This window comes from Anomaloglossus baeobatrachus, chromosome 1 (assembly GCF_048569485.1).
Source record: "Anomaloglossus baeobatrachus isolate aAnoBae1 chromosome 1, aAnoBae1.hap1, whole genome shotgun sequence".
Classification (NCBI taxonomy): Eukaryota; Metazoa; Chordata; class Amphibia; order Anura; family Aromobatidae; genus Anomaloglossus; species Anomaloglossus baeobatrachus.
In genome coordinates, this window is record NC_134353.1 from 958,604,965 (window position 1) to 958,630,389 (window position 25,425).

Consider the following 25,425-nt stretch of genomic DNA (forward strand, 5'->3'; position numbering starts at 1 on the left):
TTCAAAAAATAAACAAACAGCATTTTGAGAGTAAGTGAGAGAGCCTTAGTGGCTAATAGGAAAGAGTAGAGTGAAAAGTACATGTGAGGTCCCTCTCCGGGTCCAACGAACATACATACTTCCTTACATGTCATGACTAAAATACAAATCAAAGTCTTATCATATACTCTGTAGTAACATTGTATTCTATATGGCCAATTCCCTTCTATTCCCGAATCTCTTTCCTTCCTGATGTGTCTCAGATGAATTGACTCACCTAAAACAAACGATCCTAACTGTGCTGTTTTCCTGTTTTTCGGTCTGGGGAGGATCTTGGGCATAGCCCCCTCGTTATCTATAAGTCTATCCCCTAATTGGGATCAAGAGTAGGGACCTCAAAGTGTCATTTATAGGAGTGTCGGGTTTATTTTGCGCCCAAGGGGCCAAATAATGAAGTCCAAGAGGGGGTTGAATTACAGAAAGTGTGAATGAAGTGAGCAGTGTGGGAATAATGTGCCCTAGTGTAAGAAGGGGAAGAGCAGAGAGAGAAAAGGGAGGGGCGAGAGAGGAAACAGAGGAGAGATCTAGTGGGGAAGAGAGAGGGAGAAGGAGAAAAAAAAAAGGGGGGGGAAAGGAGGGGGGGGGAAAGGAGGGGGGGCTGTGGTGTAAGGGATTAACTGAGGGGGGAGGTCAGGGCGAGGGCAGCGGTAGTGGAGTCAGAAGTGGAGGTGATGCGTCTGCGCCTTTGACCTCCCTTTTACTTTGTCAATAACCTCGAGAATTCCTAGGTTTCTTTAAATATAATCCAAGGTTGCCATGTGCGGATGTAGGTATCTGTAGTGTCATTGGCTAATGCAGAAAGTTCTTCCATTAGAGCTATATTTGAGAATTCCGTAAACCACTCCCCCGCAGGTGGAGTCTCCTTCCTCCGCCAGTATCTGGGAATTACTGACCTAGCTGCAGTCAGGCAAAACCTGAGGAGGTCTCTCTTTTGTGCCCCTATGGAGCCTGGCAACATGGAGAGGATCGCCACCTGGGGGGTAGGTCTAACCTGGGTTCCTGTGATCCTCGTGTAAGCTCTGAATACCATGTCCCAGAAGGGTCTAATTTTGTCACATTCCCACCATATGTGGGTCATTGTCCCCTTTTCAGTTTCACATCGCCAGCACCTGTCTGGTGCCGTAGGGAATAGTTTATGAATTTTGGTAGGGTAGAGGTACCACCGAGCCAGTATTTTGTAATTCTTTTCCTGAGCAAACCCCGCCACCGACATTTTATGTGTAAAAAGGAAAGATTTTTGTATATCCCCCTTTGAGAACGTGGTTCCCAATTATTTTTCCCAAGCCTGGACATAGTCCGGACCCGGGTGATTAGATTGTCCATTAAGATGCTTATAAATCATTGAAATCAGGTGTGGGGGCGGAGAATTCCCCAGGAACAAACCCTCGAAGGGAGTAGGTAGCACCGGGCGGGAGTGCTGACTCTCCGACCTCCATCTCCCCAAGAAGGACCGCGACTGTCCATACTGTAACCAAGATAGTTTCATGGGGGAAGTCCCTTGCCTCCAGCTGCTCCCGCGTCGGGATGTGGGAATCCTGTAAAAAGTGAGCCACTCAGAGATCAAAGTTTTGGTGCCAGCGAAGGAACCTCTCCCTCCCCATCGCTGGAGGGAACTCCAGGTTGTTAAATATGGGAGTCATTGGGCTAAGGGGCGTAGTCAGTCCGCTGTTTGCTCTCAGCTTGTCCCACAGAGTCAGTGTTGTCCTTACCAATACCCAATCAGGAGCAATGTGTATCTTATCTCGTTGTCCCACCCATGGAAGGTTCTTCAGAGGTGTCTGTGTGCAGTTTTGCTCCAACTCCACCCACTGTTTTGTATCTGTCTGGAAGTGCCAGTCAAATAGCCTGACCAACACCGATGCTTGATGATATAGTCGTAGATTTGGTAATCCCGCCCCCCCTTCCTGCTTGTGTCTGGTGAGGGTAAGTATTTTATTCTGGGTTTTGCTTGTTTCCATATAAATTTTATAAGAGCGGATTTCATGGTTTTGAAAAAGCTTATTGGAGGGTTTATAGGGACAGCCTGAAACACATAAGAATCTTGGAAGAATGTCCATCTTAAAGGTGTTAATCCTTCCAAACCAAGATAGAGGTTTTTTGTTGTATGTATTAAGATCCCTGAGGGTCTTATCTAATAGAGTTTGGTAGTTTAGTGTGTATAGTTTACTAAGATCGGTAGGTATCTGAATTCCCAGGTACTTTAGAGAGTGTGCCTGTCATTTGAAAGGGAAGATGTTCTGGGATCTTTGAACTTCGGCCGCCGGCAGTGAGATATTTAGGGCTTCTGTTTTTTTATAGTTAACCTTAAAATTGCTAAGATCCCCATAACGTTCAAATTCCATCATAAGTGAGGGGTAGGTGATATGGGGTTCTGAGATATATAACAGTAGGGTATCTGCGTAGAGGGCCGTTTTGTATTGTCTCCCACCCAGGCACAGACCTTGCACACTGGGGTTCCTTCTGATAGCCACCGCCAAATGTTCCATAACAATGGCGTAAATCAGTGGGGAGAGTGGACATCCCTGTCTACTCCCATTGTGGATCTGGAATGGGGCTGAGAGTGATCCATTTGCTTTAATCCGTGCGGTAGGGCCGGTGTAAAGGGCCATTATTTTGGCTAAAAAACCTCCCCTCAGGCCGATCTGTTTTAGGGCCGCGTCCATAAAACCCCAGTGTACGCGGTCAAAAGCCTTCTCGGCATCTATTGATAACAGGCCCAACCCCCCCGGACATGCCCCCTCCCCTGCGATTAGCAATATGGTCTCGCACACATTGTCCCTTGCCTCTCGTCCCTGTACAAATCCCACCTGGTCCGAGTGTATTATGTCCGGAAGTAATGGTGTCAGTCTGTTGGCTAGAAGTTTTGCAAAAATTTTGATGTCTACGTTAATCAACGAGATGGGACGGTAGTTTAATACTATCGTGGGGTCTTTCTCTGGTTTGGGTATTACAACTATGTGGGCCTCTAATGATTGTGGGGCAAACCCGTTGGTATATGTGACTGAGTTAAATACCTTTGTCATAAAGGGCATCAGTTGGTCTCTAAAAGTCTTAAAAAATAATGGGGAGAACCCATCCGGGCCCGGGCTCTTCCCGCTGGGAGTATTATTAATTGCTTCCTCTACCTCCGCCAGAGTAAAATTTTCCTCAAGTTGTGCTGACACATCCTCCCCCAATACCGGGAGGGCTGTGTCTGCTATATAATCTTCTACTCGTCTTTAAAATTCCTGGGGATCCAGGTCCGAGAATTTTCCTTTGATATTGTATAAGTTGGAGTGAAATGCTTTCATTATGTCTAGGATTTCTACAGGGTTGTGTTCTTCTGTCCCATTTGGGTGCCGTATTCGGGGGATGTATTGGGTCTGTGTCCGGGGATGAAGGAGGCGTGACAATGGGCGGCTGCATTTATCCGAGGGGTTGTATAGGGTCTTTTTTAGTTGATTTTTAAATCTAAGATAGCTAAGATTTAGAATTTACTTTAAATCGTCTCTACATTTAGTGAGTTCTATCAGTGTTTCTGAGGATGGTGAGCTCTTGTGTTGAGTTTCTAGTGCTTGAATTTGGGCAAGGAGCTCTGTCACCCTAGCCTCTTTAGCCTTTTTGATGTGTGATCCCTGTTTTATAAAAATGCCCCTCAGAACGCACTTCAGGGCCTCCCACTTCATGGGGTATAGTGTGTCGTCTGATGCATGTACTGAGATAAATGAGTCGATTGAGTCTCCAATATCCGCCACACACACTGGATCCCTGAGTAATGTATCGTTAAGTCTCCAACTCCAAGTCCGCTCAGGTCTATCCGGAGGGGACAATTTCAGAAAGATTTGTGTATGGTCTGACCATAGAAAGTTGCCAATGGAGGGGCAGGGTTGCAACTTTAGAGCGTGGCGACTTATTAGGAAGAAGTCGATTCTGCTGTATGAGTTGTGGGGGGGTTTGAAAAAAAATGTGTAGTCTTTTCCCTGGGGGTTCATTATCCTCCAAATATCCACCAACTGCAGTCTGTGCATTTTTTTTTTCAACGCCCGTAGGGACCCCTCTGGGACAGCGCTCCTCCCCGACGTAGTGTCCTCTCTCGGGTTCAATGTCAGATTAAAGTCCCTACCCACCACCACCACCCACTCCGTAAACCCGGATAAGGTCTTCAGAAAAGAACCGCACGCTTTTGCTTGATTCTGACTCGGCGAGTACCATCCCGCTATCGTATAAAGGGGTGTAGTTGATTCTGATTTTTAACAAAATGAATCTTCCACTGGGATCTACAAGTGAGTCAACCACCGAGTGACCCAGGTTTTTATGGATCACTATGGAAACCCCCCTGGAACGCGATTCTGAGTTGGAGCTATGGAACCATTCAGTGAAGTACCTATCTTTAATCTTGGTGACGTTCCCCGTTTTAAAGTGTGTTTCCTCCAGGATCAGAACATGGATCTTTTGTTTATGCATGCCATAAAGTACCTGTGATCGCTTCTGCGGGGTGTTGAAGCCTCGGATGTTAATGGAACCAAAGTTTAGAGACGCCATGTTTTTCAGTCTTTGTCGTGTCTAGAATGTATGGGGCCTGTGTGTCTTATAGCATGTTCTGGCAACTACGGGAAAGGGGGAGGAAGGGAACATGGGAAGGGAGAGCACAACAGGTAAGTATAAAAGAGGTAAAAGGGGAGGGAGAGAGAGAGAGAGAGAAAAAAAAAAGAAAAAAGAAAAAAAAAAAAGGGGGGGCAGAGGGGGGAAGAGAGGGAGAGAGGGTATAAAGAGTGTAGGGGGGTTGTTAGAGGTAACAGAGGAAAGCACAAAGAGAGCTTAAGAAATCAGGAAGAGTAAAGTATTTAGGTAAAAGATTGTGAGGTCCCTTCTAGAGGAGGGAAACCCCTAGTATCAAAGGGCGGGGGGGAAAGTAGTTTTTCCTACTATACCACATCCAGCGAGGTACCACTTCCCTTTTGGGTAGCAAGCTTTCCACCGAGGAGATCTCCCCCCAGACCGACAGAACCACAATCTGTATGCTGATCGGTACCTGCTCGCATCCCTCTGTCTCCGTCGCTCCTCCGCTGCCTTCTGCAGGGGTAAGTGTGACTGTCGGCGGTTCCCTCTGATTAGTAGCGCTGCTTGACTGCGGCGCCATTGCAGACCCCGCTCCACGCTGCTCTGACTGACCGGCTCCCGACATGACGCGGGATATGTCCTGGGACAGGGGTTCCACAGTGCCCGTCCCACTGGAGGGTGCTCCTTTCTTTTTTCTGGCACCCATGGGGTTGTTTCTGGGTGCGATGGTACGCTGAGTATCAGTGATTCTGCCGGCCTGGGCTGGGAGCTGAAGAGACCAGCGTCTTTACTCCTCCATAGCCAGGCCACACCCCCGTCAGGGCGTCATTTTATACCACGCAGAAAACTTAAGGCCCTTAAACGTGACATTCAAAATATGCAGTTGGTGGATGTATGGCGTACCCTATACCCCACCACAAAAGATTACGCCTACTACTCCCCAGCCCATTCATCATATAGCCGCCTCGACATGATCCTCCTGAGCCAACAGGTCCTGACGTGGCAGGTTGGATCGTCTATTGGGAAACTTTCTTTCTCCGATCACGCCCCGATCTTTGCTCACTTCACTCCTCCAAATAGCTCACAGCGCCCATGGACTTGGCGCCTCAATGAAAATTTGCTTAATGATCAATTGTGCTGTAGTGAAATACGGAGCCACATATCTGAATTCTTGGAAAATCATGCCAGCGACCCAACTCTTCTTCCGACACAATGGGAGGCGCGAAAGTGTGTAGTTCGAGGTTTATTAATTAAACATGGCTCTAGATTGAAGGAGAGGTCTTCCCTTATCACAGAGCTCCTACAGCAGATTGCCTCTTTGGAAGCCGCACACAAGCAATCCCTTTCCGCCACGGTTTATGCGGACCTCACAAAGGCTAAGGAGGGGCTGAGGGACCTTATCGATGAAAAAGGTACAGGAGACAAAGGGCCAAGTTAAGTCGATATTTATATGAGCATTCAGTCAAGTGTGGGAGAGCTTTGGCTCGTTTTCTGCACCCCAGAAATGCTATTGGCCAGGTTCCAAAAAACCAGGCCAGGGGGGGCCCCCGACCCAAGATCCCATCCAAATTGCAAACCTGTTCCGTTCGTTCTATGAAGACCTCTATAATTTGAAGGGGCAGTTTAGAGATAAGCAGTCTTGCGAGGATAATTTGCATATTCCCAGTGCCTTCTGGGATAAGTGAAGAGTCACCGCGAGCTCAAGGAGAACCGGGTTTTGGCCGTTACAGCCGGAAGGAAGACTTCTGAAAGCCGCGCGCCTAGCGGCGCGCGAATTTTAGCCAGTCTTCTTCATTGTGAGCGTGAGTGAGCAAAGTGTGAGCAAAAGTAAGTGTGAGTAGAATTGTTTGTATTTAGTTGTTTAATTACTTAACATTTGTTTAGTGCTATCCCCATTAGAAAATGTGCTCCACCATTGCTAATGCGATCCAGTGTACATCTTGTCTCATGTATGCAGTCCTTGAAAAGCCGTTCGAGGGTGCATACTGTTGTTCGAGATGTGCGCAAGTTGCACGTTTGGAAGCCCAGATACTGGATCTAAATGAGCAGCTGGCAACTCTGAGATGCATTAGCAATATGGAAAGGAGTGTGCTGCTCACTGAGCAGCAGCTTGCTGGGTCAGATGTGGGGGAGGATCGTAGTAGGGAGTGGCAGGACGGTGAGGTAGGTAGCTGGGTGACAGTTAGAAAGGGGGGTAAAGGGAAAAGTGCTAGGAAGGCTAGTCCTGAACTGACACACCCCAATAGGTTTGCAAACTTGGCAGATGAGGGGGATGTCATTACAGGGGTAGCATTGCTGCAGCAAGGCATGACCTCTGAACGCCAGAGAAGTGTCTGCTCCAGTAAGGGGGGGAATAGGAGTGCAGGGCAGGCAAGACAGGTACTGGTAGTGGGGGACTCAATTATTAGGGGGACAGATAGGGCAATCTGTCACAAAGACAGGGATCGCCGAACAGTGTGTTGTCTTCCTGGAGCTCGAGTTCGGCATATCGCTGATCGGGTTGACAGATTACTGGGAGGGGCTGGGGAGGACCCAGCGGTCATTGTACACATTGGCACAAATGACAAAGTTAGAGGTAGGTGGAAGGTCCTTAAAGATGATTTCAGGGAATTAGGTTGTAAGCTTAAAGCATGGACCTCAAAGGTGGTATTTTCGGAAATACTACCTGTGCCACGAGCCACACCAGAGAGGCAAAGAGAGATCAGGGAGGTTAACAGGTGGCTCAAGAATTGGTGTAGGAAAGAGGGTTTTGGGTTCCTGGAGAATTGGGCCGACTTTTCAGTTGGCTACAGATTCTATGCTAGGGATGGGCTGCATCTTAATGGGGAGGGTGCAGCTCTGCTGGGGCAGAAAATGGCTAGAAGGTTGGAGGAGTGTTTAAACTAGGAATGGGGGGTGAGGGTTTTCACTTTATGGAAGGGGAATGTAGTGCAGATAGTGACCAGGGCACAAGTAATGAAATTGGGGGTTGTACGGGGGGAAGGGTTAGGACAGTCAATACAGTAAGCAGGAATATAGGTACAGAGTCATACGTAACGTGCATGTACACTAATGCCCGAAGCCTCACAAATAAGGTGGAGGAATTAGAATTAATATTGTTGGAAGAAAATTATGATATAGTGGGGATATCAGAGACATGGCTGGATGAGAGCTATGACTGGGCTGTTAATTTACAGGGTTATAGCCTATTCAGGAATGACCGTAAAAATAAGCGAGGGGGAGGTGTGTGTCTATATGTAAAATCATCCTTAAAACCCATCCTGCGTGACAACATATGTGAGGGTACTGAGAATGTAGAGTCCCTATGGGTGGAGATAAGGGGGGGGAGAATGAATAATAAAATACTGATAGGGGTGTGTTATAAGACGCCGAATATTATGGAAGAGGTAGAGAATCTCCTCATAAAGCAAATTGATAAAGCAGCGAGTCTCGGAGAGGTAATTATTATGGGGGACTTTAACTATCCTGATATAAATTGGGGAACAGAAACTTGCAGTTCCAGCAAAGGAAATAGATTTTTGATAACAATGAAAGATAATTACCTTTCACAAATGGTACAGGACCCCACAAGAGGGGGAGCACTACTAGACCTTGTACTAACCAATAAGCCAGACCGCATATCAAATATACAAGTTGGGGGTTACTTGGGGAATAGTGATCACAAAATAATAAGTTTTCATGTATTCTTTAGTAAGATGTATAGTAGAGGGGCTACAAGGACACTAAACTTCAGGAAAGCAAATTTTAAACGGTTGAGAGATGATCTTAGTGCAATAAACTGGGATGATGTACTAAGTAATAAAAGTACATACATAGAGACCATAATGAATACCCACATAAGTAATAACCATATATTATTTCATAATAAGTCCCATATCCAATGGGATACTATATAATATGTTATTTAATGTGGGTTATCTGAACCATCAGGAACAATCGCAGTATCAAGGGAGAAAAAACAAGGAAAAAGCGATCAAACAGTCCATTAATTGTGCAAAAATTTTTTATTGATCAAGTGAATGTAAAAACACCATAAAACATCATAAGCATCCGGACACATCTTTGACCATAATAGATCAAACTTGTGGCATATATAGGAAGGAAAACCTGCCAAATACAGCGACCATATTAAAGAAATAACATATATCAAAAATTAGCCGTATGATAAAAAAGTCAAGAGTGGAGACACAGATCACCACTCAAGATGATACATATAAGTAGGCAGCCAGATCTATGAAAATATTCAGTGATTTAGGTGATAAATTATCATTTATTTCATCTAATATTTTCACAACCCAAACAGTTGACCATTAGGATCGATGGTAATGATGGGGCTCCAAAATCATATCTATCACAGCCTGCCAGTATTAATTATAACAATAGAACCACCGCCAAAGAAACCAAAAGAACTGTCCAATCAGAATTGGGCTGCAAGACCAAATAGGGTCATACATATAGATTAAATTATTTATTATATGCAGTCACCATTAAATTGGACAGCCAGCCGAAAAAGAGGAGATTATGGCATGATACTATCTTTAGGCAAACAGAAGCGGTCTATAATAATTATTGCACGAGCAGGGCAACCAATATAGGGTTAATGCAGATGGATATGGATGTGCATTAACTAGGATTGGTAGTTAACCATTAGATCGACCAGACTACTCATACTAACAATTATAGCAAGGGTATCTAAATCCAGCTTGAAACATAAGCATGACCAAGATAGTAGGTCGCCGTACAGAGGCAGGATATCAATTACCTGATTAATCTTTGCAGATAAAAAAGACGCAAAAATGTGTCCGGATGCACAGGACGCCCTACACGTGTTTCGGCACACGCCTTCGTCCAGGGCCCCTGGCCCTGGACGAAGGCGTGTGCCGAAACACGTGTAGGGCGTCCTGTGCATCCGGACACATTTTTGCGTCTTTTTTATCTGCAAAGATTAATCAGGTAATTGATATCCTGCCTCTGTACGGCGACCTACTATCTTGGTCATGCTTATGTTTCAAGCTGGATTTAGGTACCCTTGCTATAATTGTTAGTATGAGTAGTCTGGTCGATCTAATGGTTAACTACCAATCCTAGTTAATGCACATCCATATCCATCTGCATTAACCCTATATTGGTTGCCCTGCTCGTGCAATAATTATTATAGACCGCTTCTGTTTGCCTAAAGATAGTATCATGCCATAATCTCCTCTTTTTCGGCTGGCTGTCCAATTTAATGGTGACTGCATATAATAAATAATTTAATCTATATGTATGACCCTATTTGGTCTTGCAGCCCAATTCTGATTGGACAGTTCTTTTGGTTTCTTTGGCGGTGGTTCTATTGTTATAATTAATACTGGCAGGCTGTGATAGATATGATTTTGGAGCCCCATCATTACCATCGATCCTAATGGTCAACTGTTTGGGTTGTGAAAATATTAGATGAAATAAATGATAATTTAACACCTAAATCACTGAATATTTTCATAGATCTGGCTGCCTACTTATATGTATCATCTTGAGTGGTGATCTGTGTCTCCACTCTTGACTTTTTTATCATACGGCTAATTTTTGATATATGTTATTTCTTTAATATGGTCGCTGTATTTGGCAGGTTTTCCTTCCTATATATGCCACAAGTTTGATCTATTATGGTCAAAGATGTGTCCGGATGCTTATGATGTTTTATGGTGTTTTTACATTCACTTGATCAATAAAAAATTTTTGCACAATTAATGGACTGTTTGATCGCTTTTTCCTTGTTTTTTCTAAGTAATAAAAGTACACAAAGCAAATGGGAGACTTTTATGAGCATCCTGAATAGGGCTTGTGCAGAAAATATACCCTATGGGAACAAACATTCTAGAAATAGGAGGAAACCCCTATGGCTAAATAGAGCTGTAAGGGAAGCAATAAAAGAAAAACAGAAAGCCTTAAAAGAATTAAAGAGGGTAGGTAGTGATGAGGCATTATATAATTATAGAAAATTAAATAAAATATGTAAAAAGCAAATTAAGTTAGCTAAGTTTGAGACAGAGAGACTCATTGCGAGAGAAAGTAAAAATAATCCTAAAATATTCTTTAACTACATAAACAGTAAAAAACTGAAAAGCGATAGTGTTGGCCCCCTTAAAAATAGTCTTGGTGAAATGGTGGAAGGGGATGAGGGTAAAGCCAACCTGCTGAATGACTTTTTTTCTACGGTTTTTATACAAGAAAATGCCATGGCAGATGACATGACCAGTGATGCCATAAATTCACCCTTGAATATTACCTGCTTAACCCAGCAGGAAGTACGCCGCCGCCTCGAAATCACTAAGGTTGACAAATCTCTGGGCCCGGATGGCATACACCCCAGAGTACTACAGGAATTGAGTTCTGTGATAGATAGACCATTTATTTTAATCTTCTCAGATTCCTTAATAACAGGGTCGGTACCGCAGGACTGGCGCATAGCAAATGTGGTGCCAATATTCAAAAAGGGGACAAAAACTGAGCCAGGAAATTATAGGCCGGTAAGTTTAACCTCTACGGTTGGTAAAATCCTTGAGGGTTTCTTGAGAGATGCTATACTGGAGTATCTCAAGAAAAATAACCTTATGACAGAGTATCAACATGGGTTTATGAGGGATCGATCCTGTCAAACTAATTTGATCAGCTTCTATGAAGAGGTAAGTTCAAGCTTGGACCAGGGAAATGCAGTGGATGTTGTGTATATGGACTTTTCAAAAGCTTTTGATACGGTGCCACACAAAAGGTTGGTACATAAAATGAGAATAATGGGGATAGGGGAAAATATGTGTAACTGGGTTAAAAACTGGCTCAGTGATAGGAAACAAAGGGTGGTTATTAATGGTACGTACTCGGACTGGGTCTCAGTTCATAGTGGGGTACCACAGGGGTCAGTATTGGGCCCGCTTCTTTTCAACATATTTATAAATGACCTTGTTGGGGGCATGCGGAGTAGAATTTCAATATTTGCAGATGATACTAAACTCTGCAGGGTAATCAATACAGAGGAGGATAATTTTATATTACAGGGAGATTTATGTAAATTGGAGGATTGGGCTGAGAAGTGGCAATTGAAGTTTAATGTAGATAAATGTAAGGTCATGCACTTGGGTAGAGGAAATAACATTTATGATTATGTACTTAATTGTAGAACACTGGGTAAAACAGACACAGAAAAAGACTTGGGTGTATGGGTGGATGGTAAACTTCACTTTAGTGGACAGTGTCAGGCAGCTGCTGCCAGGGCTAATAAAATAATGGGATGTATTAAAAGAGGTATAAGTGTTCATGAAAAAAATATACTTCTACCTCTGTACAAGTCACTAGTGCGACCGCACTTAGAATACTGTGTACAATTCTGGTCACCGATATATAAGAAGGACATAGCTGAACTGGAGAGGGTGCAGAGAAGAGCGACCAAGATTATTAGAGGAATGGGTGGGCTGCAATACCAAGACAGATTATTAAACTTGGGGTTATTTAGTCTGGAAAAACGAAGGCTTAGGGGAGATCTAATCACAATGTATAAATATATGAGGGGACAGTACAGAGACCTTTCCAAAGATCTTTTTACACCTAGGCCTGCGACTGGAACACGGGGGCATCCGCTACGTCTTGAGGAAAGAAGGTTTAATCATAATCACAGACGAGGATTCTTTACTGTACGAGCAGTGAGACTATGGAACTCTCTGCCGCATGATGTTGTAATGAGTGATTCACTACTAACATTTAAGCAGAGCCTGGATGCCTTTCTTGAAAAATGTAATATTACCAGTTATGTATATTAGATTTTATGACAGGGTATTGATCCAGGGAACTAGTCTGATTGCCGGATGTGGAGTCAGGAAGGAAATTTTTTCCCCATTGGAACTTGTTTGCCACATTGGGGTTTTTTTGCCTTCCTCTGGATCAACATGTTAGGCTACGGGTTGAACTAGATGGACTTAGAGTCTCCCTTCAACCTTAAAAACTATGATACTATGAATCTTTCCAGCGTAAAGTTAACGAAAATGTGCAGAAAACTGCACTCCCTCGGATCTCTGAAAGGGATGCGGTAGCCGTGGAAGAGGACTTTTCCACAGAAAAGATCCTCGCCATAATTAAAGCCTCCCCGAATGGTAAGAGTCCGGGTCCGGACGGATTTATCTCCAAATTTTATAAAATATTTGGTGACCTCACGACGGTTTTTGGCTCTGTATCTGGAGACTCCCCCTTTGTCGCCGAGTCCCTAGAAGCACATATTAGTGTTCTACCAAACCGGGGAAGGATCATTCATCTGTCTCTAACTACAGACCCATCTCCCTCATCAATGCTGACATCAAAATTTGTGTCAAGGCTCTCGCCAATAGACTGGCTCCACTTTTTCCCAGTATTATTCACACTGATCAGGTTGGCTTTGTACTGGGTCATGAGGCCAGGGACAATACCAACAAAACCCTTATTCTTATGGCTCGGGCTAAGGCCAGAGGTCTCCCTACGTGCCTTCTCTCTATTGATGCAGAGAAGGCCTTTGATAGAGTCAGCTGGGCGTTTGTGATGGCCTCTCTGCGGCAGGTGGGACTGGGAGACAAATTCATTGAAAGGGTCTCTTCCCTTTATAGGAATCCCTCCGCCAGGGTCAAATATTGCAATACATAATGGTACACGTCAGGGGTGTCCCCTTTTCCCCCTACTTTATGTCCTGGTTATGGAACACCTTGCCGTGGCCATCAGAAACAATCCCAGTATCCACGGGATAGGGGTGGGGGGTTGGGGAATGCAAGGCAGCTCTTTACGCAGATGATCTACTTCTGTTCATCTCGCAGCCTCGCCTTTCCTTCCCCTCACTTATTCAAGAGTTTGAAAAATTCAGTCACCTCAGCAACTTAAAGGTCAATTACTCCAAATCCGAGGCATTAAGCATATCTCTCCCTGATGCTGAGTTGGATCATATCAAGAAAAATTTCCCCTTCAAGTGGCAGGACTCCGCCATTACTTACTTAGGGATAACAGTCCCCATGGATCTCTCAAAACTATATCAGCTTAACTACCTTCCCCTTCTCAACAGGACAAGAAAGGATCTTACCTCATCCTGGTTTGGACGAATAAATGTTATCAAAATGGACGTTTTGCCTCGCTTTTTGTACTTGTTCCAGACGGCCACCTTGGTTCCTCCTGCGGCCTTTTCTCCAGCCTGCAGTCAGTTATCACGCGCTTCGTGTGGGGAGGTAAGCGCCCAAGGATAGGCTTCACTACCCTTTGCAGACTTAAAAGCCAGGGGGGGGGCTGGATTGCCCAACTTTAAACTATCATAAAGCGGCTCTACTGATGCGATTACCAGATTGGCAATATCATGGGGCAACAAAGCAGTGGGTAAGCCTAGAAGAAATGGACCACGAGATCCCCTTGCGTTACCTCCCTTGGATTAGCTCGGGCTCCAGGGGCCAGCCTCTCTCTGAGGCCAATCTCTTGAGGGCGACATTGAGGACGTGGGATTTAGAAATCAAAAGGGGTCGTCTGTCCAGGGGGCACAGTCCCCTCTCCCCTATCTTTTCAAACTCAGATTTTGCCCCGGCAGTTGGGGCCGATGTTTTGCTGTGCCGGAGGAGGAGCGGGGACGTGCGCTTCTTTCACATACTTTAGGGATCCCCAGTGCCCACATACGACTTGCTCGCTGCCTCTGCCTTGGGAGGGGCCATACCCTGGTTTGAATACTTCCAGATCAGGTCTTTCTTGACCGGACCAGGCCGGGAGGCACTTTATGCTGCCCCCCCCCCCTCGTCGTTTGAAAAGTTCTTTCTTTTGGAAGAGGCTCCGGGACATACCATGTCCCTTATCTATAACCTTTTGATCCAGAAGGGGGATGTGGACGAGCTCAAATTTGTGGGGGTATGGAGTAGAGACTTGGGCGTGACTAGCCGGGTTGAGGAATGGAGGACTGCTTTTGTTTTCACTCACAAATTTTCTAGGGCTTGTTCGGTCCAGGAAAAGGGTTATAAAATTCTCACCCGCTGGTACCGCTGCCCTCATGCCCTACACGCAATCTTCCCTTCAGTGTCAGACAGATGTTAGCGGTGTAATCACGAGAGGGGTGATATGTTGCATATATGGTGGAGCTGTAGCCTCATTAAGCCTTTTTGGAGTGGGGTCTTCTCGGCATACAATAGCATTAGTAGGGAGGCCCTCTCTGGTTCTCCACAAATCGCTCTCTTATCTATCCTACGGGGGTCCGTTAAATCTCAGAAAATGGGACTATTGCGGTTTTGACTAGCGGCTGCCCGAGCCTTGATCCCCAGACACTGGAGGTCCACCCGTGCCCCCGCCTTGGATGAGTGGCTTGGGGAGATGGCCTCCCTTTACAGAATGGAGAGTCTCACTGCTGAAATTCAGGACGCTACTGAAAAATGTATTAAGATCTGGAGTCCCTGGGTCATTTTTTTGGATTCTCCGGACTTCAGGTCCCTCTTTGGGGCGAGTTGAGACTCTACCTAGATTTTCCCTTATAGTTATTCCCGGCCCTTCCCCATGATCCTTTTACCCGTCATCATTCACTTTGTCTACTTCCCTCTTTCTTTCTCTCTATTTCTTTTCCTTCGACTGACCATTATGTGCCTCTATGGTATGAATGGTAAAGATCCAGTGTGAGGAAGAACGAGGCGGCAGCTCTCTCCGTCAGTTGCACAAAACTTTATTCTGCGGTTGCAGACATATACAGGGGCAGTGAGGAGAGAGAGGGGTGCGGGGGCGAGGAGCGGACGACAGCCTGTTTCGCGCTGAGTAGCGCTTTGACGAGTCAAAGCGCTACTCAGCGCGAAACAGGCTGTCGTCCGCTCCTCGCCCCCCTCTTTCCTCACTGCCCCTGTATATGTCTGCAACCGCAGAATAAAGTTTTGTGCAACTGACGGGAGTGAGCTGCCACCTCGTTCTTCCTCACACTGGATCTTTGGATTTTCCTTCATATTGTTCGCTGAGCACCTCCCTGCAAGGCACCGTTAACACAGGCGCATGTGAAATCCAGGAACAGCTGATTCAACAAAACTGTGAGTACGGCTCCACTGCCTGGCGCATCTGCTCTGCAGTGCCCGACTCTGCTCTGTTTTCGTATGAATGGTAAATCTTTGCTGTTTATGTTATAGTTTATGGATTTTATACTTTTATAATTGTTCAAGACAGAATGATATAAATGTTCTTTATTGTGACAAACTGTGTATGGCTACAACCATGCAAAGCCTTTCATGTTTCATTGCATTCTTGTTTTTTGGGTTTTTTTTTGGTTTTGTCTCTATTTGGGGGTTTGCCTTGGTCTGCAGCCCTGCTTATTGTATCCAACCTTAATTTTTCAATAAAAAAATAGATTAAACATTAAATTATTCAAACGTATAAAATACAGTGGAACCTTGGTTTACGAGCACAATCCATTCTGTGAGTGCTCGTAAACCAAGTTACTCGTCTAGCAAAGCAAAATTTCCCATAGCAAATAATGGAAGCTCAGATAATTCATCCACAACTTATGCAATGTCCCATCCTGGTACACACACACACACACTATACTCACCTTACCCTCCATCCCCTCGGCGGCCTCCTGGTTCTTGTAGTCCGCAGGTATGTATATCCAGTAACCATTGTGACGATGCAGGAACTGCCGCTGTCAACGTCATAAGCAGGAGCTGATTGCCTCTGATTGGCCAGTGCGCTGACGTTAAAGGCATCAGTCGCTTGCCTCTGATTGGTCAGCGCGCTGCCTTTAAGAAGCTTTGACCGCAGAAGTTCCTCCATCATCGCATACTGTACCTGTGGACTACAAGAACCAGGAGGCTGCCGAGGGAACGGAGGGTAAGGTGAGCATAATATGTGTGTGCGCGCGTGTGTTTGTGCGGACTGCAAGAGCAGGTCAGAGCGCGGTTAAAGTACAGAACCAGAAGTGTGTGCAGTGAGTATTTGCTCGTACACCATACATTGCTCGTAAACAGAGTTACAAATTTACAGCAAACTTTGCTCGTATAGCGAAATACTCGCACACCAAGTTACTCATAAACCAAGGTTCCACTGTATTTATATGAATAAATATACATTTTTATGTACGTGTATCTATAAGAAAAAGAAAAAAAATATAAAATCAACATTCTTGTGTTTGTATTAGTGTTAACATACCATAGGTGCAAGCTGTGCAGCCGCACAGGGGCACAAGAAGTATGGGGGCCACCGACACCTCCAAAGAAGGTGGAATTGTGCATTATGAGGTGCTATGAGAATGTAAATGACCCACATATTGTTCCAGGACGGAGGCCTCTTCTGTCTGACCCAACCCATCATATAAAATACACACATATATACATGCATACAAGTACATGTAGAAATACCTATTTATACAGTGTGTATAATATATATATATATATATATATATATATATATATATATATATATATATATATATATATATATATATATATATATGTATACACACATACACACACGTATAACCATAGAGAGACATATGTAGTGTTAGAGATATACTGAAGAGAGAGTTATCCATTTCAGTATACATTTAGAATATAATATAAATGGATACATATACATACACACTGAGATATATCAGAATGAGCAGAAGATAAAAGCTTTCTCCCCATGGTTGTGCAATGTTTGGAGCTGGTTGTCTGAGCTCTGACACTGATGTGATCTAACTCAATATTTCAATAAGATGCAGCAGATACAGGAGAGAGGGCAAGGAGGAGTTTGCGTGGAGTTCAGAGTAGACGTGTTAGATACAGGCTACCGCAAAGCATCATGGAAATTGTAGTAATTGAACACAGGACGTGAGCAGAAAGAATGGTGTCGATTAACCCCATCAGAGCAGGAGCCAGCAATGAGTGTGCTGCTACAGCATGATAAAAGGTAATATTGCTAAAATACCATAATAGATGTTTGGAGAAGCACATATTAGCAAGATTTATGGGGAAAAAAACAAAAAAAACAAAACACTTTTGGTACTGGTCAACTTCTTTAATTACCTTGCAAAGTTTAGTGTCATCTGCAAATGTTGAAATTCTACTCTCAACGCCCCCTACAAGATCATTAATAAATATGTTAAAAATAAGAGGGCCCAATACTGATCCCTGAAGTACCCCACTGTTAACTGTGACCCAGTCCAAGTGTGTTCCATTATAACCATCCTTTGTTTCCTATCACTGAGCCAGTACTTAACCCAGTTACAAATATTTTCCCCTATTCCCATGAGGCCGGAGTCAGGGTACGCTCACACGAGCGTTGAAATCCGACGAGTGCAATGCGAGAAAATTTGGCATTGCATGCTGACCAATGTTAGTGAATGAGGGAGAGCAGTTGGTCAGATTCTGGATGCGAGAAAAGTAGCAGCATGCTGAGATTTTCTCAAAGAGCCGTATCTCTCGCACCCATTCAAGTGAATGGGTGCGACGTTATCCCAGTGCAGTGCGATACACGAGATGGGGGGGGGAAGGGGGGATTAACCCCTCCCCCTCCTCTGCAGCGCCCGCACCCAGCTTCACAGCTGTGACCCGATTGCAAGATCAGGTCACAGTCGCATGACACTCAGCTCACGCTCGCAGCAAATCCTGATCCGGAGGTCATTAGCATATCGCATCGGATGCCATACGCTCGTATGAGGCCAGTCTCACACTTGCGTGTGGCTCACGTCAGTCTTGCATCACATCAACCAGCACGGCCGCACACTCTCCTAACAGGAGTGGGTTAGCTGCATAGAAATACATGGAGCTTACCCGCTCCTGTCAGGAATGTGTGCGGCCGTGCTGGTTGATGTGATGAGAGTCACTTGCAAATGTGACTCCGGCCTAAAGGCCACTTTACACGCTGCGATATCGGTACCGATATCACTAGCGTGGGTACCCGCCCCCATCGGTTGTGTGACATGGGCAACACAACATAGCCCAGACCCATCACACTACTTACCTGCCTAATGACGTCACTGTGACCGGCTAAACGCCTCCTTTCTAAGGGGGCGGTTCGTTCAGCGTCACAGCTGCGTCACTGAACCGCCGCCCAATAGAAGCGGAGGGGCGGAGATGAGCGGGATGAACATCCCGCCCTCATTCCCTCCGCATTGCGGGCGGGAGGCAGGTAAGGAGAGGTTCCTCGTTCCTGCGGTGTCACACGGAGCGATGTGTGCTGCCGCAGGAACGAGGAACAACTTCGTTACTGCTGCAGCAACGATATTAGAGAATGGAGCCCCATGTCACCGATGAGCGATTTTGCACGTTTTTGCAACGATGCAAAATCGCTCAAAGGTGTCACACGCAACGGCATCGCTAAAGCGACCGGATGTGCGTCACAAATTCCGTGACCCCAACTAGATCGCTTGAGTGATGTTGCAGCGTGTAAAGCGGCCTTTAGTCTAATTTTATGTATTAACCTTTTGTATGGCACTGTATCAAATGCGTTTAAAAAAAATCCATATAGACAACATCCCCTGCATTTCCCTGCTCCAGTCTGGAACTTACCTCCTCATGGAAGCGGATCAGATTAGTCTGACAGGACCGATCCCTCATAAACCCATGTTGATACTGAGTCATGAGGTTATCCTTCTTGATATACTCCTGGTATGGACATGGAAATGAACTGTTATGAGTATTAAGAATATGAAGATATTCAAAAAGCAGGACTTAAAATGGCGTCTGCACGGTGTACCACACCTAAATCTGCATTCAGACATCATAAGACTCACAAGTAGGGATGGGCGATCCCCCCCGATGGCCAGGATCGGGGAGACTCGCCCGATCATTTTGTAAAGATCGGGATCGAGATAACATGATCCTGCGTCCCAATCACCGATCTTTGACTTCACAGTAATAGAATGGGGCGGAGAGGGCTATAAAATAAAGAACACAGTTAATAATAAACAGTTATTATACTTACAGGTCCCGCGACGCGTCCTGCAGCAGCTTCTCCTTCTGAATATGAACATCGCTGTGCTGCCCGGTAACAAAATGACCTTCCGTGACAGCATAGCATGTGACCAGTCACGTGGGAATGTTTTATTATCTCATTGGCTACAGACTACTCACATGACTATGATGTCATGCTAGGTCCTGTCAGTGCATCTAGCCGATACGCGGTGCTCGCCCAAGCATCTCAGTGCTCAGTATACTCTGCGAGCGCCGTGTACCAGCGAGATGCTCGGGCACATGCTCTGCTCCCCCTCCCTGCATGTCGGCGCTCTTTACAGAGTCAGCCCACATGCAGGGATAAGCTGCCACAGCCGGTGAATAGAGGCGCCGGGAATCAGATGTTCGGAGATCACTGTTGTTCTAGTAACCCGCCCGTCAGGTTACTATGGCAACGGTGGCAGCGGAAACATCACCGCTTACCAACCCACAGCCTCTGCTCACTCATTGAGTGATTAGACAGTGCGGGGAGCAGAAGTATTCTTCCTCCCCTGTGCGGTTTGATATAGCAGAGCTAGATTGGTTGAAGACAGAAGACCAGGATCGTGGAGGGGTGAGAGGGAGTAATAAACATGAAGTGTGTGTGTGTGTGTATTTATTTTTAACTAGCTGTACTACCCGGCTTCGCCCGGGTTAATAACTGCTGTTAACAAAATAGAATGTATTAACAAAAATGTATTCTGCACAAAAACCACAAAACAAATAGATAGAAATGTAATTATTAAATTGTTGCCTATATTAACCAATCAGAGATCAGATTAATTAACTGTAGCAAAATAGAAGCTAAGCTGTGATTGGTTGCTATTGGCAGCCTGATAAATCTCCAGGCAACAGAAAGCCCTCCCCCTGACAGTATATATTAGCTCACACATACACATATAGACAGCTCATGTGACTGACAGCTGCCGTATTTCCTATATGGTACATTTGTTGTTCTTGTAGTTTGGCTGCTTATTAATCCGATTTTTATTTTTGAAGGATAATACCAGACTTGTGTGTGTTTTAGGGCGATTATGTGGCGAGGTTTGTGTATGTGTGGTGAAATGTGTGCCGAGGGTGGTATGTGTGTTCAATGTGTTCAAGTACGTGATAGCGTGTGGCGCATTTTGTGTTGTGTGGCTTGGGCCATCCTGCGCTGCGGATTCCAATCCCCAGCTACCTAGTTGTACCTAGCTGGACACAAAAATTGGGTGAAGCCCATGTCGTTTGTTGTTTTTTAAATTATTTTATGAAATTCATGAAATAAGGGCTTCCCTATATTTTTGGTTCCCAGCCGGGTACAAAGACAGCTAGGGGTTTGGGGCAGTCCGTACCTGCCTGCTGTACCTGGCTAGCATACAAAAATATGGCGAAGCCCATGTAATTTTTTTTTAGTTTTTTGGAGAGAAAAAAAAAAAAATCTCCCCTGGATTTTCCATTGACAGTGACGGTAACACCAAGTAGTAGAGGTTAGCAGCCAGTAGCTGCTTGGATTATTCTTAGCTAGCAATAGAAAAGGCAGCAGGGGCTCACGCTGGTTTTTTTTTTTTTAATAAAAACAAACAAAAAAAAACAAAAAACAAAACAACAAACGTGCTTCCCTGTATTTTGATTACCAACCATGGTAAAGCCATGCATATGGGGGTGGCAGCCCGGCGCCATCTGCTTTATCTGCGCCGAGAATCAAAAAATATCGCAGAGCATTACGTCATTTTTTTTTAAATTTATTATATATATATAATTGCCTTATTCTGTCTGTCTGTCTTGCTCCAAAATTGTGTCCTTACGGTGACACAAAGCGGATTGGCCGCTGGCCTCGCCATGGCCCCGCCCCCCCGCACGGATTGGTCGCTCGCCCTGGCTCCCCCTCCACACGGATTGGCCGGCCGCTCGCACAGGCTCCGCCCCCCACACGGATTGGCCTCTTGCCCCGGAACCCTGCACGTATTGGCAACTCGGCCACGCCCCGCCCCCCTCACGCAATGCACGCTCGCTCTGGCCCCGCCCCCCGCACGCATCCCCCGAACTGACACTGAGACACGACTCCCAGGTGAGTACTGTACGCCCGGGAGCCCACACCAGCGTACGCCGCCAACCCAGCCGACACATACCCTCGCATTGCTGGGGTTTGCCGCCGTATGCTGGTGTGGGCTCCCGTGCGAGTGGGGGGACGTGATGCGCTGGTAACCATGGTAGCATAGTTACCAGCGCATCAAGGTCCTGCAGCGGCGGAACATGCACACACATAACAGACACACACACATCAGATCACACTCACTCTCACACACACCTCACACACACATCACATCGCATCCACACACTCACAGCATCCGGAGATATCGCTTGCTTCTCGGCCGCGATACTGTGCTGTGAGCTTCCAGGACCTGCCGGAGGATCACATGGCCAGAAGCATGTGGTATCTCCGGATGTTGTGAGTGTGATCGCGTATGTGCAATATCGTCAGTGTGTGTGTGAGTGTATGCGATCGGGTGGGTGTGAGTGTATGCGATCGGGTGGATGTGAGTGTATGCGATCGGGTGGGTGTGAGTATATGCGATCGGGTGGGTGTGAGTGTATGCGATCGGGTGGGTGTGTGTGTGTGTATGCGATCGGATCTGTGAGTGGCAGCAAGAGGAGCACGGCGTGCTGGAGGAGGCTGGGAGGAGGAGGCTGATGCTGGGGGAGGCTGATGCTGGGGGAGGCTGATGTTGGGGGAGGCTGGGAGGGTGTAGGCTGATGCTGGGGGAGGCTGATGCTGGGGGAGGCTGGGAGGAGGGAGGCTGGGAGGAGAGAGGCTGATGCTGGGGGAGGCTGATGCTGGGGGTGGCTGGGATGAGAGAGGCTGATGCTGGGGGAGGCTGATGCTGGGGGGAGGCTGGAAGGAGAGAGGCTGATGCTGGGGGAGGCTGATGCTGGGGGAGGCTGGGAGGGGGAGGCTGATGCTGGGGGAGGCTGATGCTGGGGGAGGCTGGAAGGAGAGAGGCTGATGCTGGGGGAGGCTGATGCTGGGGGAGGCTGGGAGGGGGAGGCTGATGCTAGGGGAGGCTGGGAGGAGAGAGGCTGATGCTGAAGGAGGCTGGGAGGAGAGAGGCTGATGCTGGGGGAGGCTGGGAGGAGAGAGGCTGATGCTGGGGGAGGCTGGGAGGAGAGAGGCTGATGCTGGGGGAGGCTGGAAGGAGAGAGGCTGATGCTGGGGGAGGCTGATGCTGGGGGAGGCTGGGAGGGGGAAGCTGATGCTGGGGGAGGCTGGGAGGAGAGAGGCTGATGCTGGGGGAGGCTTGAAGGAGAGAGGCTGATGCTGGGGGAGGCTGGGAGGGGGATGCTGATGCTAGGGGAGGCTGGGAGGAGAGAGGCTGATGCTGGAGGAGGCTGGGAGGAGAGAGGCTGATGCTGGAGGAGGCTGGGAGGAGAGAGGCTGATGCTGGGGGAGGCTGGGAGGCGGAGGCTGATGCTGGGGGAGGCTGGGAGGCGGAGGCTGATGCTGGGGGAGGCTGGGAGGCGGAGGCTGATGCTGGGGGAGGCTGGGAGGAGAGAGGCTGATGCTGGGGGAGGCTGGGAGGGGGAGGCTGATGCTGGGGGAGGCTGGGAGGGGGAGGCTGATGCTGGGGGAGGTTGGGAGGAGGGAGGCTGGGAGGAGAGAGGCTGATGCTGGGGGAGGCTGATGCTGGGGGAGGCTGGAAGGAGAGAGGCTGATGCTGGGGGAGGCTGATGCTGAGGGAGGCTGGGAGGTGGAGGCTGATGCTGGGGAAGGCTGGGAAGAGGGAGGCTGGGAGGAGAGAGGCTGATGCTGGGGGAGGCTGGGAGGGGGAGGCTGATGCTGGGGAGGCTGGGAGGAGAGAGGCTGATGCTGAAGGAGGCTGGGAGGAGAGAGGCTGATGCTGGGGGAGGCTGGGAGGAGAGAGGCTGATGCTGGGGGAGGCTGGGAGGAGAGAGGCTGATGCTGGGGGAGGCTGGGAGGAGAGAGGCTGATGCTGGGGGAGGCTGGAAGGAGAGAGGCTGATGCTGGGGGAGGCTGGGAGGAGAGAGGCTGATGCTGGGGGAGGCTGGGAGGAGAGAGGCTGATGCTGGGGGAGGCTGGGAGGCGGAGGCTGATGCTGGGGGAGGCTGGGAGGCGGAGGCTGATGCTGGGGGAGGCTGGGAGGCGGAGGCTGATGCTGGGGGAGGCTGGGAGGCGGAGGCTGATGCTGGGGGAGGCTGGGAGGCGGAGGCTGATGCTGGGGGAGGCTGGGAGGAGAGAGGCTGATGCTGGGGGAGGCTGGGAGGGGGAGGCTGATGCTGGGGGAGGTTGGGAGGAGGGAGGCTGGGAGGAGAGAGGCTGATGCTGGGGGAGGCTGATGCTGGGGGAGGCTGGAAGGAGAGAGGCTGATGCTGGGGAAGGCTGGGAAGAGGGAGGCTGGGAGGAGAGAGGCTGATCCTGGGGAAGGCTGGGAGGAGGGAGGCTGGGAGGAGAGAGGCTGATCCTGGGGAAGGCTGGGAGGAGGGAGGCTGGGAGGAGAGAGGCTGATGCTGGGGGAGGCTGGGAGGAGGGAGGCTGGGAGGGGGGAGGCTGAGAGGAGAGAGGCTGATGCTGAGAGGAGAGAGGCTGATGCTGGGAGGAGAGAGGCTGATGCTGGGAGGAGAGAGGCTGATGCTGGGAGGAGAGAGGCTCATGCTGGGAGGAGAGAGGCTGATGCTGGGAGGAGAGAGGCTGATGCTGGGAGGAGAGAGGCTGATGCTGGGAGGAGAGAGGCTGATGCTGGGAGGAGAGAGGCTGATGCTGGGAGGAGAGAGGCTGATGCTGGGAGGAGAGAGGCTGATGCTGGGAGGAGAGAGGCTGATGCTGGGAGGAGAGAGGCTGATGCTGGGAGGAGAGAGGCTGATGCTGGGAGGAGAGAGGCTGATGCTGGGAGGAGAGAGGCTGATGCTGGGAGGAGAGAGGCTGATGCTGGGAGGAGAGAGGCTGATGCTGGGAGGAGAGAGGCTGATGCTGGGGGCAGAGAGGCTGATGCTGGGGGCAGAGAGGCTGATGCTGGGGGCAGAGAGGCTGATGCTGGGGGCAGAGAGGCTGATGCTGGGGGCAGAGAGGCTGATGCTGGGGGCAGAGAGGCTGATGCTGGGGGCAGAGAGGCTGATGCTGGGGGCAGAGAGGCTGATGCTGGGGGCAGAGAGGCTGATGCTGGGGGCAGAGGCTGATGCTGGGGGCAGAGAGGCTGATGCTGGGGGCAGAGAGGCTGATGCTGGGGGCAGAGAGGCTGATGCTGGGGGCAGAGAGGCTGATGCTGGGGGCAGAGAGGCTGATGCTGGGGGCAGAGAGGCTGATGCTGGGGGCAGAGAGGCTGATGCTGGGGGCAGAGAGGCTGATGCTGGGGGCAGAGAGGCTGATGCTGGGGGCAGAGAGGCTGATGCTGGGGGCAGAGAGGCTGATGCTGGGGGCAGAGAGGCTGATGCTGGGGGCAGAGAGGCTGATGCTGGGGGCAGAGAGGCTGATGCTGGGGGCAGAGAGGCTGATGCTGGGGGCAGAGAGGCTGATGCTGGGGGCAGAGAGGCTGATGCTGGGGGCAGAGAGGCTGATGCTGGGGGCAGAGAGGCTGATGCTGGGGGCAGAGAGGCTGATGCTGGGGGCAGAGAGGCTGATGCTGGGGGCAGGGCAGAGAGGCTGATGCTGGGGGCAGGGCAGAGAGGCTGATGCTGGGGGCAGAGAGGCTGATGCTGGGGGCAGAGAGGCTGATGCTGGGGGCAGAGAGGCTGATGCTGGGGGCAGAGAGGCTGATGCTGGGGGCAGAGAGGCTGATGCTGGGGGCAGAGAGGCTGATGCTGGGGGCAGAGAGGCTGATGCTGGGGGCAGAGAGGCTGATGCTGGTGCAGCATGGGGGATGGAGCACGATGGGGGGTGCACAGCATGGGGGATGGAGCACGATGGGGAGTGCGCAGCATGGCGGATGGAGCACGTTTGAGACTGCGCAGCATG

At 48.4% G+C, this 25,425-nt stretch overlaps 2 protein-coding genes across 3 annotated transcripts in view; both read right to left on the bottom strand.

The window, feature by feature from the left end:
* Nucleotides 1-25,425, bottom strand: part of LOC142257597 (uncharacterized) — a 1,260,196-nt gene that overhangs the window by 764,437 nt on the left and 470,334 nt on the right. The window lies entirely within an intron of this gene.
* The window catches only part of LOC142303624 (uncharacterized), a 307,530-nt gene that overhangs the window by 42,897 nt on the left and 239,208 nt on the right, over nt 1-25,425 (bottom strand). The window contains exon 7 of the mRNA XM_075345159.1: nt 19,056-19,151. Coding sequence (XP_075201274.1) covers nt 19,056-19,151 — 96 coding nt within the window. The remainder of the gene's footprint in view (nt 1-19,055; nt 19,152-25,425) is intronic.